The sequence below is a fragment of the Hyperoodon ampullatus genome (assembly GCF_949752795.1).
Source record: "Hyperoodon ampullatus genome assembly, chromosome: 17".
Lineage (NCBI taxonomy): Eukaryota > Metazoa > Chordata > Mammalia > Artiodactyla > Ziphiidae > Hyperoodon > Hyperoodon ampullatus.
The window spans coordinates 1,767,915-1,781,166 of record NC_136930.1 but is presented as its reverse complement, the minus strand read 5'-3'; the positions used below and the strand labels follow the sequence as shown (position 1 = coordinate 1,781,166).

The 13,252-nt window shown below is 34.4% G+C and overlaps 1 protein-coding gene across 2 annotated transcripts in view; it reads right to left on the bottom strand.

Annotated features, from left to right (window-relative positions):
* Nucleotides 1-450: 450 nt before the first annotated feature.
* Nucleotides 451-13,252, bottom strand: part of SNTG1 (syntrophin gamma 1) — a gene marked incomplete at both ends in the record, with an annotated part of 181,200 nt that continues 168,398 nt past the window's right edge. For both annotated transcript variants that reach the window (XM_079722530.1, XM_079722531.1), the window contains one exon: nucleotides 451-609. In XM_079722530.1, the coding sequence (XP_079578656.1) occupies nucleotides 451-609 (159 nt within the window). The remainder of the gene's footprint in view (nucleotides 610-13,252) is intronic.

The window sequence follows — 13,252 nt, the reverse complement described above, 5'->3', positions numbered from 1 at the left end:
TGATCTCTGTGCAACCGTCTCCTTTCTGTTGCTCCTGATGCAATGATGGGGCATTCGTTCCTGACCAGGCCCATCATGTATTTGTCATACCAAATAATCTAAATTGTCGAAATGACCATTTAATGGGTATTTTTATTTATATGTAGCTTACAATTTTTTATACTATTTACATACTCGAGTCATTCATTCTTTCATCTTCTCTTCTGATGAAAGCAACATACTGGCACCGACCCACCGATAGAGAGCAAGCTATCCTGTTCATTCAGGATGATTCCCAGAGGCCTTCAAAACAGAAATGCTTCTGAGATCCGTATGACCTTCTTCTTTTCTGCTGAAATTTCAACTTGGCTTCACTGTTGACTTGATGATGTGATTGCTTCTCCAGTGTCTAGAGTGATGACTATGATTGTTTTTATAAGTCAAAGTAAGAGGGATGCCAAGCTCAGGCTGTCAAGTCATGTACTTGGCTTTGCTCATCATGCTGGAGCTGGGAGCAGCAGAAGCAGTAGCCTGATTGCCTAAAAAGAGAGGGTCCAAACAAGCCACCTTGGCAGCAAAGAATGAGTGAATGCAGTGAAGAACAGCAAATAGATTCGAAAATTCCAGCTCCTGAAAGGGAAAGAGAGATGGGTCACATAAAATAAAAACCAGTTTCCTGAAAATAAATGGAAAATAACTACACCACTAGATAATAGATAGAGCTTTTCTTTCAAGTGCAATAAACTTAACTAGAATCAATGATATCTAACTTATGGAAATTGTAGGTAGTTTTGTCCAATATATTACTTTCAAATACATTGCCAATTTACTGCAAAATATGGTGGCCTGAGAGTCAGAAGAACTAAGCATTCTTATCACTCATGAGAGTCTTTTCAATATTGATAAATGCTGCATAGAAATATATTTGGCCAGAATAAAATTCTACTTTTGACATAGTGTAAGTAAAGAGAATCAGCAGTTTTAAAAGTATTTTTATCTCTTTACACACAATTCAAATGAAAAATTTGGATTGGAGTAATTAAAAAGTATTCTTCACTACTATCTAGAATAAGTTGCTGTTTGTCATAGGACAATGAATATGAAATACTGAGAGCAAGGGGATATAAATGTTTAAGGCCCTAGAAACCAGATGGTTCACTTCCAAAATATAATGAATGTATTCATTTTAAATTTAATTAATTCTGATGATCATACTTGGTTGTTAAAAAAAGTTAGCCAGGGCTCACTAACTGTTTGGATTTTTGGAAATATATTTCCCATTTGGGTACTTAAGGAAATGTAGCACCAACCAGTAGCACCAAATGATATATATTGAAATGAAAATAGAAAGAAGTTACTTCAAACCACAAATGATATCAGATTAGCTGTAAAATCATGAGTTGGTGCTCGGGATAGGTTTTGAAAGCTGATGTCACAAGTATTGTTATGAAAAACCATCAGTAGTCCCATAAAAATGATTTAATTCCAAAAGGATTGAGAAAAGAAAAATAAAAATATGTGCTTGATGAGGTCGATTTGATAAACTTTTCACAAAGAGGATAACTAGAGCGTAATAAACCATATGGAATTGCTGATGAAACTGATGCTATATCAATACATATTAGTAATAAAGGATGCAGAATTGCAATTAATAGACACATTGCTGATGGTGTTTTCAATTCATGGTATGTGGCAATGGAAAATAATATAAAGTATTCATTCACTTAGGACATATTGTAATGTCTGTCATGTACCAAGGAACTATTTAAATAAAATAGTTCACTTCAGGAGTACTTTCTCAGATATGTAATAGAAGGTCAGTAGGCCACAATATAGATTCATAGTTTGGTACAAAGTAGATGAAATAGCTATGCTGTCAAAGTGATTCCCCCCAAAACTTCAGAATATCTTAGTCAGTTTCCTATGGAAAATGTTAAAACAGCAAAGATCTGGTTTAACTTGTAAATTCCTAAAATGATTCCACCTCAAAATGATTTTACTCAGTCATTATGATTTCAGGAGCAGTATTTTTAGCAATCTGCTTCATGTCACCGCGATGTGTTACTGGTCACCTAGCAGGTTTCCTCTGGCCTTAATTCAACCAAAAATTCACCCCTTCGTTCTTTGTGCAGCCAGCTTATTTCACGTGCAGATTTTGAATACGTTCGGTGTCAACCCCTAAAAATCCACTAGCTGTAAAAAGGATGGGAAAGTTTTGGAAAGCATGAGATATGCTTGTATATTATTAAAAAACAAAACAATTAAAAAGATACAATTTACTCTTGGTGAAGGGGAGAATACTGTTGAATGTTACAACTAGGCAAAAATATAACAATTTTTCTCAAAAATAATTTTGCCATACTTTATTAAATTGGAGATTATATCTTGGTTGTCAAAAAACAAATAATCTAAATATATAGATATTTTGGGGATGATTAATATTTTCAGTGATTCATACCTTGTCAAGTATATGTCAATTATTTGATGCAGACTGGCACTTTAAAATTTTTACGCCTTTTTTTGGATGTTGGTAGGCAGGAAATAATAGGTAATTAGAAGATAAAACAAGAGGCAGAGATGTGTTCAAGTTTGGTCCTTGATTCCAGAGTCAACTCATCTTCCCTCGGGCTCGGTAGTCACCTTTGGTCATCACATCCACTCCTAAGGCTTCGATTTGCATTTCTGTGTACACTAGTAACACTCTTTCCCTCATTTCTAATGTAAATTCTGACCTACAGAATGTACCTAGCTACTGAGCATCCACAGGTGACGTCCACCAAGTTATTTACCATCTCTTTGTAATAGAGCTCTTCTGAACCCCCGGAATCTCACTCAACATAATTCTCCTCAAAACTTAATCATTCATTCATTCAATGAATATTTATTGAGCACTTACTATGTATCTAGTCTTTTTTCCTGGTGAAAAGATAAAATAGTGAGCAGAACAGACAGAAAAAAATGGTCTAATGGGAGTTACATTCTTGTGGCAGGAGACAACATATAAGGGCATAAACAAGTTAAATATAATATTTCTGAATATAATAATAAGTATACTCAAGAAAGTAAAGCATGGAAGAGAGCAGAGTGTGGGAGGGCATGCAGGACAGGGAAATCCATATTTTCCTGGAGGTGAAACCTAACGGGACAAAGGAGTAAACCATCTGGATGTTTGTGAGAGAAACATTCCCGTCAGAAGTCAATTTCAAAGGCCCTGAGATAGAGACATTCTAGGAGAGCTTGAGGAAAGCCAGGGACTATCAGCACTGGGATGGAGTGAATCATGGAGTAATTCGTAGGAAATAAGGTCAAAAATATAACTCAGGCCAGAAACTGTAGTGCATACAAGCCCTTTATGAGCTCTACTCTGATTGCCATGGAAAACCACTTGAAATTTTTCAGCACAGAGTGACAAGAATTGGTATTGAGTATTAAAATGATAATTCTGGCCACACTGTTGATAATAAACTCTTTGGGAATAAGATTGAAAGAAGGGAAGCTGTAAAGTTTTCAGTTAAAAAATGTGTAGGATTGAAAGTAAAATTGAGTCAAGGATGATTCCAAGATCTTTGGTTGAGCATCTGAAAGGAGGATTTTCAAATTATATATCTGATAAGGGATTACTATCCAAAACATATAAAGAATTCATATAACTCAACAGCAAAAAAACAATCTGATTAAGGAATGAGTAGAAGATATGAATAGACATTTTTTTTTTTTTTTTTTTTTTTTTTTTTTTTTTGCGGTACGTGGGCCTCTCACTGTTGTGGCCTCTCCCGTTGTGGAGCACAGGCTCCGGACGCACAGGCTCAGCGGCCATGGCTCACGGGCCCAGCTGCTCCGCGGCATGTGGGATCTTCCCAGACCGGGACACGAACCCGCGTCCCCTGCATCGGCAGGCGGACTCCCAACCACTGCGCCACCAGGGAAGCCCCATGAATAGACAGTTTTTTCAGAGAAGACATGTAGATGGCCAGCACGTACATGGAAAGATGATCAGCATCACTCATCATCAGAGAGATGAAAGTCAAGCCCACAGCAAGACAGCACCTCACACCTGTTACAGCTGGAATCACCAGTGCAGTTCACTGTAGTCTTACAGAAATTGCTGCTAACTGTTTTCAGTACATACCTTGGGGTGGGTTTTCCCAATGAACAAGTTCTGAGTCACGTCAAGTAATGACAAGCACTGCAAACAGGGGCTTTCCCAGGGAGCTTCCAGATAGATCCAATAATTACTGTTTTCATAATCAAATAGTTAATTTTTTGGGTCAAAATTCAGTTTATTTTTTTCCATTTTCAAATGCTTTCATGACTTTTGTAATTTTCCTTTTTTTTTTTTATTATGAGACAATAACACCAGACCTGATTATTTTGAGTTACTTTACCTCCTTGGAAAATGCTTTCAAGTGTATCTTTATTCTTAAAATTCTGATTTTCAAAATGTTTTTACTTATATTAAATAAAAATACAATTACATTTCTTCGATAGAAAAATGGTGACTTTTGGCAAAAAGGAAGAAAAATGCATCATACCATGGACATGTTCCCTTTAACAGCTACTTGTTTTGGAGGTGGTTAATATATTTGTTTTACCTAAAAAATTCCAGTTTAAGTTTTCTAGTTTACCAAGTTAGAGAATAATTTGGATTCTTAACACACATGGGTAAATAAAAGTCGATATCCCTATGGAGAATATAAGAGGCTTGAAAAATAAATTATGTACAAGGAGAAAAAACCTTCTCAGTGAGAAATAAACATGATTCAGAACCCTCATGATTCCCAGGAGTTTAGGAGCTCTTTTAAAGGTAGAGGAATATCCTGTACAGAGTTCTCCTTTATGACATATTACTTTTCCTAATCCAATCATTTGAAATAAAATTTTAGATGAAATAAGTGGTATATAACTCACACAGACACACACACAGATATACACACACAATTACTAATTTCCCTGATTTATTTCCAGCTGCTCCCGTTTCTTCTATACTATGAGGCACCACCAAACAGGATTGATGAAGGACCTGCATTACCAAGCAGGAGCCTGCCGTGTCCTCATTTTTCTTCCCCATAATCTAAACATCTGGGGCTCTGGAAAGTTTTCAGTGAAAGCAGAAAGGTCTTGGCGTTTTGGAAAACCTTTGGTTCCAGATGCCAAAAAGAGTCAGAAATTGTGAAATTCAGGATAGGTAGGAAGCTGATCCTTCATCTTTTATGCAGAGGGAGATCCTTCATCCTCAATATCTGTCCAGTTTTGTGAATATTAAACATCCTAATTTGTGAGACCTCAAATGCCAAATAGGAATTTGCTTAGATGACTGGTTATTTTCTTCCAAAAGGCAAATTTCAGCACATCATTAATTCTTCAGTGGAATCTTTGACAGATGCTTACTGAGCATACAAAATGTTCCATTCACTGTGTTATATATTCAGTCTTTACCTTCAAACCAGGGAACATACTGTCCCAAGGGTAACCCTTTTAGGCAGACACTTATCCACAATTTATAATGAGAAAATGAAGATTTATAGAGAATAGCTGGAAAGTAGCATTACTGGAACTCAATCCTCAATTTCTGATTTAAGGCTTACTAAACCTTATATTGTGTGAGAAGGTCTCTTATGGCAGCTTGAAGTCTCTGAGGCCATGGAAATTGGGGGCAGGGAAGGGTTTTGGGGAAGAAGTCTATTCAGAAATGTTTCCAAACTCTGCACAGTTCCACTAAATAAAAAAGCAATTTTCTTTTTCTTTCTCTTATTGTACAAAAAGTACTGCCTTGGCTGCCAGACCTCAAATCCAGTAATTTAAGATTAATATGCTATACACACTAGTTTAGGAAATATTATAACAGTGTTTTCATGGGGGGAATGGTCATGAATTTCAATGAATAAAGCGACAACAATGCTTTTAGAAGGCAGCCTGTTTTGAAGTCAGGGGATTGTCTAGCCATATTATCAAATTACAACTTAAAAATCGATATACCTAAAGATAATAAATGTTAAAACTAGCAAACAAAAAATGTATTTTTTACCTGGAAAATTTAGTTATGGGCAACTATGAGTATATAGTAGTAATCCTTGATGTATTAGTACCTATACTAACAACATAAATTAAGCACTTTTTAAAAAATACCCAATACAGTAAAATGAGCTTTTTAATAAATTGTCAAATAACTACAATATTACTCATGATTTCAATTGGGAACCATTCCCTGTTCTACTAGGAAAGTTCTGGGAAGTTTAATGAGGCTTTGGAAAACAGATGGGAAAGTTATTAAGCTTTCTGAGCAACGAAGTGAGAATTTATGAATTTCTACTTTCAGAGAAAAAAATATAACAGGCTTTTGTATTATAACATTGTCCTTCTATAGCCATAAAACAACAAAAGCAACAACAAAAACAAAGTATGTTCCCCCAACTCCTGTCTTTTTTCAGTATTTCTGAGACTTTTCACAACCAAAAATTTAAACACTACTTAGAACTTTTAATCTTGTAGTACATATGGCAACTCAAACACTCATATTCCCCAAACAAACAATATCTCTTGTTAAGTAAACTCTGGTTGTAATGTATTTGCCTTGTAACCGGGAATGTATTAATGTACTAGTAGAGCGTGTTTTATTTAAAGTTGTCTACTTATCACATATAGCAAGACCTGAGTCCATTTGCTAAATCATTTTATCACTTTAAAAATCATTTTTAAAAGAAAAGAAACACTGCAACAGTGTCCATATTTAAAACATTGGCTCAAGTTTTCTTTTGTAAAGCTTTATTATGATATTTTAGACATATAACACTGTATGTATTTAAGGTGCATGACTTGATGTTCTGATATATGTATACATTGTAAAAAGTGTACCACAGTCAGGCTAATTTACATACCATCACCTCTAAGACTACTATAGTGTGTGTTGGGGGTGGTTTATTTACTATCTATCCTCGCTGCAAGTTTCAAGTATTCAATATTGTTACGTACAATCATCACATTATACGTTAGCTCTCTATTAATCTTATCTAACTGAAGCTTTGTTCCCTTGGACGAACATCACTCTATTTCCCTCCCCCTCCCCCCGAGCCCCTGGCAACCACCATTCTACTCTCTGCTTCTGAACGTGACTATTTCAGATGCTACACCTAAGTGAGATCATGCTGTATTTCTCTTTCTGTGTCTTGCTTATTTTGCTTAGCATAATATACTCCAGCTCCACCCATGTCACAAATAACAAGATGTCCTCTTTCTGTAAGGTTGAATAATATTCCATTTTATGTGTATGCATATACCTCTATCCCTATGTATCTATGTATCTATCCATCTATATGATCTATTTTCTTTATCCATTCATCTATTAAAGGACATTTAGGGTTTTTGCCATGTCTTGACTATTGTGAATAGTGATGTAATGAACATGGGGGTGCAGATATATTTTCAAGATACAGATTTCATTTTATTTGGAAATATACCCAGAAGTAGAATTGCTGGATAATGTGGCAATCCTATTTAATTATTTTGAGGAATATTCATACTGTTTTCCATAAGAGCTGTACCAATTTACATCCCCGCCAGCAGTACACAAGGGTTCCCTTCTTCACATCCTTGCCAACATTGTTATCCTTTGTCTTTTTGATAATAGTTGCCCTAATTGGTGTAAGGTGATATCTCGTTGTGGTTTTGATTTGCATTTCCCTGAGAACTAGAAACATTGAGCAACTTCTCGTATATTTGTTACTTATTTAAGTTTCTTTTTTTGAGAAGTGTCTCTTAGACCCTTTGCTCATTTTTAACTGAGTTATTTGTAATTTTGGTATTGAGATGTATGAGTTCCTTATATATTTTGGAAATTAACTCATTATTGGATACATGGCTTGCAAATAGTAATTTTTCCCATTCTGTAGAGTGCCTTCTAATTTTTTTAAAATTATTTTCTTTGCTGTGCAAAGCTTTTTAATTTAATATAGTACCACTTGCCCACTTTGGCTTTTGTTGCCTATTCTTTTGGAGTCATATCCAAAATATTATTGGCAAGACCAATGTCAAGAAGTTTTTCCCCTATGTTTTCTCCTAGGAGTTTTACGGTATCAGGTATTATATTTAAGTCTTTAATCCATTTTAAGTTGATTTTTATGTGCGGTGTGAGATAGTGGTCCAATTTCCTTCTTTTGCATGTAGCTGTCCAGTTTTTCCAGCATCATTTTTTACAGAGACTATCCTCTCATTGTGTGTTCTTAGAACCTTTGTCAATGATCAGTTGACCATAAATGTGTGGATTTATTTCTGGAATCTCTATTCTGTTCCATTGGTCTATATGTCTATATTTATACCTGTACAATACTGTTTTGATTACTATAGCTTTGTAATACAATTTTAAGTTAAGAAGTGTGATGCCTCCAGCTTTGTTCTTCCTGCTCAAGATGGCTTTAGCTATTTGGGGTCTTTTGTAATTCCATATGAATTTAGGATATTTTCTATTTCTGGAAAAATTATCATTATGATTGATAGGTATTTCACTGAACCTATAGGTCACCTTGGGTAATGTGGATATTTTAGCAATATTAATTCTTCCATTTCATGAACATGGGCTGTCTTTCCATTTATTTGTGTCTTTTAAAATTTCCTTCATCAATGTTTTATAAACTTCATTGTACAAGTCTTTTACCTTTTAAAGTTAATTCCTAAGTAATTTATTCTTTTTTGTTGCTATTGTGCATGAGATCATTTTCCTAATTTCCCTTTCAGATAGTTCCTTGTTAGTGCATAGCAATTACACTGACTTTTATATGTCAATTTTGTATCCTATGACTTTGTAAAATTTGTTTATTAGTTATAACAATTTTATGGTGTCTTTAGGTTTTTTAAATATATATATATATATATATATGATAATGTCATCTGCAAACAGAAATAATTTTACTTCTTTCTTTCCAATTTAGATGCCTTTTATTTCCTTTTCTTGCCTAATTGCTCTGGCTAGCACTTTCAGTACTATATTGAATAGTAGTGACATGAATGGGCATCCTTGCCTTGTTCCAGATCTTAGAAGAAAGAGTTTTAGTTTTTCCCTATTGATTATGATGTTAGTTGTGGGTTTTTCAAATATAGCCTTATTGTGTTGATGGATGTTTCTTCTGTACCTATTTTGTTGAGACTTCTTATCATGAAAGGATGTTGAATTTTATCAAATGCTTTTCTGCATTTATTGAAATATATATTTTTTATCTTTTATTCTGTTAATGTGGGGTATCACATTGATTGATTTTTGTATGTTGAACCATACTTATATCCCGGGCATAAATTTCAGTTGGACATGTTACATAATTCTTTTAATATGCTTTCAAATTTGACTTGCTAGTATTTCACCAAGGCTTTTTGTATCAGTGTTCATCCGGGATACTGGTCTGTAGTTTTCTGTTCTAATGTTGTCCTTGTCTGGACTTGGAATCAGGGTGATGCTGGCTTCATAACTTCATTTTAGGAGTGTTTTATATATTTTAGAAGGGTTTAAGAAAGTTTGGTATTAACTCTTATTTGAATGTTTTTTAGAGTTGACCTATGCAGCATTTTGGTACTGGGCTTTTCTTTTTGGAAAGTTTTGTTTACTATTTGTAATCCTTGTTTGTTATTATTCTGTTCAGACTTTCTATTTCTTCTTCTTTTTTTTTTTTTTCTGGTATGCAGGCCTCTCACTTTTGTGGCCTCTCCTGTTGCAGAGCACAGGCTCCGGATGTGCAGGCTCAGTGGCCATGGCTCATGGGCCCAGCCACTCTGCGGCATGTGGGATCTTCCCGGACCGGGCATAAACCCGTGTCCCCTGCATCGGCAGGTGGACTCTCAACCACTGTGCAACCAGGGAAGCGCTCTATTTCTTCTTAATTCAGTATTTAGTTTTCATGCCTCTAGGAATTTATCAGTGTCATCCCGGTTATCCAATTTGTTAGTGTATCCTTTTTTATTTCTGTGTTATCCATTGTAATGTCTCCTCTTTCATTTCTGAATTTATTTATTTGAGCATATCTCTTTTTTCTTTACCTAAGAGTTTTTAAATTTTGTTTTTCTTTTCAAAAAATACAACTCTTAGATTTCCTGAAAGTGGGATATTGAAGTCTCTTACTATTGTTGTGTTTCTGTCAATTTTTCCCTTGAGATCTGTCAATATTTTTATATATTAGGTGCTCTGATGTTGGATGCATATATATTTACAATCGTTATAACTTTTTGTTGAATTGACCCTTTTTTTATTATATAAGCCCTTCTCTATTTTTGGAAAATTTTTGTTTTAAAGTCTATTTTGTCTTATACAAGTATAGTATTTGAGATAAGGTCATATCTTGGACTGTAAGAAAAAGAAAAAAAAGTGAAATCATATGGAGTATGTTGTCTGACTAACTGTATCAGACTAGTAATCAATTCTATAAATATAACAAAAATCCCCAGATACTTAGAACATAGATATCACACTTCTAAAAAGAAAATCCACCTGTCAAAGAGGAAACCTTGAGGTAAATCAAAAACACATTGAATTGAATGAAAACAGAAATATAATATATCAAAATTTGTGGAATGCAGTGAATGCAGTTCTAAGAAGGAAATTATAGAATTAAATGTTTATGTTAGAAACAAGGAAGTTTCAAGTTAACAATTTTAAAATCCCACCATGTGAAATCAGAAAAAGAAGAGCAATATAAATCCAAAGCAACCAAAAGGAAGTAAATAAGAAAGATAAGAGCAGAATTCATTAAATTGATCACAGAACTCAATAGAGAAAATAAATGAGAAAGTAATCCTGGTTCTTTGAATAGTCTGTAGCAAGCCTGACAGAAAAACAGAGAGAAGGCATCAGTTACTAGTATCAGGAATGACTCAGTGGTGTCATTACAGAATCTGCAGACTTCAAAGTGACCATAAGGAAATACTATGGAAAAGTCTACACACACAAATTTGACAACTTAGATAAAATTAATGAAGACCTTGGAAAGTAAAAATTACCACAAATCATCTGATAAGAATAGATAATTTGAATAGCTATTTACTAAGTAAGTTAAATTCATAATTTTTAAAAATCCCCAAAATGAAATCTCCTGGCCCAGATGGTTCCACTAGAGAGCTCTACTAAACCTTTAAGAAAGAATGAACAAGCTGTATATCTTCTTTGGAGAAGTGTCTATTTAGGTCTTCTGCCCATTTTTTGATGGGGTGTTTGTTTTTTTGATATTGAGCTGCATGAGCTGCTTGTAAATTTTGGAGATTAATCCTTTGTCAGTTGCTTCATTTGCAAATATTTTCTCCCATTCTGAGGGTTGTCTTTTGGTCTTGTTTATGGTTTCCTTTGCTGTGCAAAAGCTTTTCAGTTTCATTAGGTCCCATTTGTTTATTTTTGTTTTTATTTCCATTTCTCTAAGAGGTGGATCACAAAGGATCTTGCTGTGATTATGTCATAGAGTGTTCTGCCTATGTTTTCCTCTAAGAGTTTGATAGTGTCTGGCCTTACATTTAGGTCTTTAATCTATTTTGAGTTAGACATTTCTCCAAAGAAGATATACAGATTGCCAACAAACACATGAAAGAATGCTCAACATCATTAATCATTAGAGAAATGCAAATCAAAACTACAATGAGATATCATCTCACACCAGTCAGAATGGCCATCATCAAAAAATCTACAAACAGTAAATGCTGGAGAGGGTGTGGAGAAAAGGGAACAATCTTGCACTGTTGGTGGGAATGTAAATTGATACAGCCACTATGGAGAACAGTATGGAGGTTCCTTAAGAAACTAAAAATAGAACTACCGTACGACCCAGCAATCCCACTACTGGGCATATACCCTGAGAAAACCATAATTCAAAAAGAGTCATGTACCAAATGTTCATTGCAGCTCTATTTACAATAGCCAGGACATGAAAGCAACCTAAGTGTCCATCAACAGATGAATGGATAAAGAAGATGTGGCACATATATACAATGGAATATTACTCAGCCATAAAAAGAAATGAAATTGAGTTATTTGTAGTGAGGTGGATGGACCTAGAGTCTGTCATACACAGTGAAGTAAGTCAGAAAGAGAAAAAGAAATACTGTATGCTAACACATATATATGGAATCTAAGAAAAAAAAAAGATCATGAAGAACCTAGGGGTAAGATGGGAATAAAGACACAGACCTAGTAGAGAATGGACTTGAGGATATGGGGAGGGGGAAGGGTAAACTGTGACAAAGTGAGAGAGTGACATGGACATATATACGCTACCAAATGTAAAACAGATAGCTAGTAGGAAGCAGCTGCATAGCACAGGGAGATCAGCTCAGTTGTTTGTGACCACCTAGAGGGGTGGGATAGGGAGGGTGGGAGGGAGAGAGACACAGGAGGGAAAGAGATATGGGAACATATGTATATGTATAACTGATTCACTTTGTTATAAAGCAGAAACTAACACACCATTGTAAAGCAATTATACTCTAATAAAGATGTTTAAAAAAAAAAAAGAAAGAATCAACAAAAATAGTACACAATATCTCCCAGAAAGTAAAAGAGGAGGAACATTTTCAATTCATTTTATAAAGACAGTTTGTCCCAATATCAAAACCAGGCAAATACAGTACCAAACAAAGCAAAATAAAATAAGCAAAAAACAACAACAAAAGAACCTACAGACCAAATTTCTCAATAGATGTAAAAGCAAAAATACTTAAAATTTTGACAAATAAAATTCAACAGTATATATAAAAATTCCACATCATTAAGTAGGGTTTATTCCTGAAATGAAGACAGGGTCAGTATTTGAAAATCAATGACATAAACCACTACATTATCAAGCAAAGCAAGAAAATTGACATTGTTGTATTAATTGATACCCATTCATAGTAAAAACTTTCAGAAAAATGGAGATAGAGGGGACCTAACTCAACCTGAGAAAAAAATTTCTATTAGACCACTAAATTTAACATCATACTTAATGGTGAAAAGCTAAATGACTTTCCCCTAAAATAAGGAACAAATGAAGAATGTCTGCTCTCACCACTGGTATTCAATATGGCATTTAAATTTGTAGGCAACAAAATAGGCAAGAAAAAGATTGTAATGTGATATGGATCTGAAAAAAGGAACATATCTATCCTGATTTGCACATGTCTTAATAATCTGTGTAAAAAAATGCAAAGAATTTTAAATATCAAAAATAGAAACAAAAGACCTAGAACTAAGTGCATATATATATACGTGTGTGTGTGTGTGTGCGTATATATATCCAGGATTCAGGATGAAATGTAAATATATATCATTAATTAT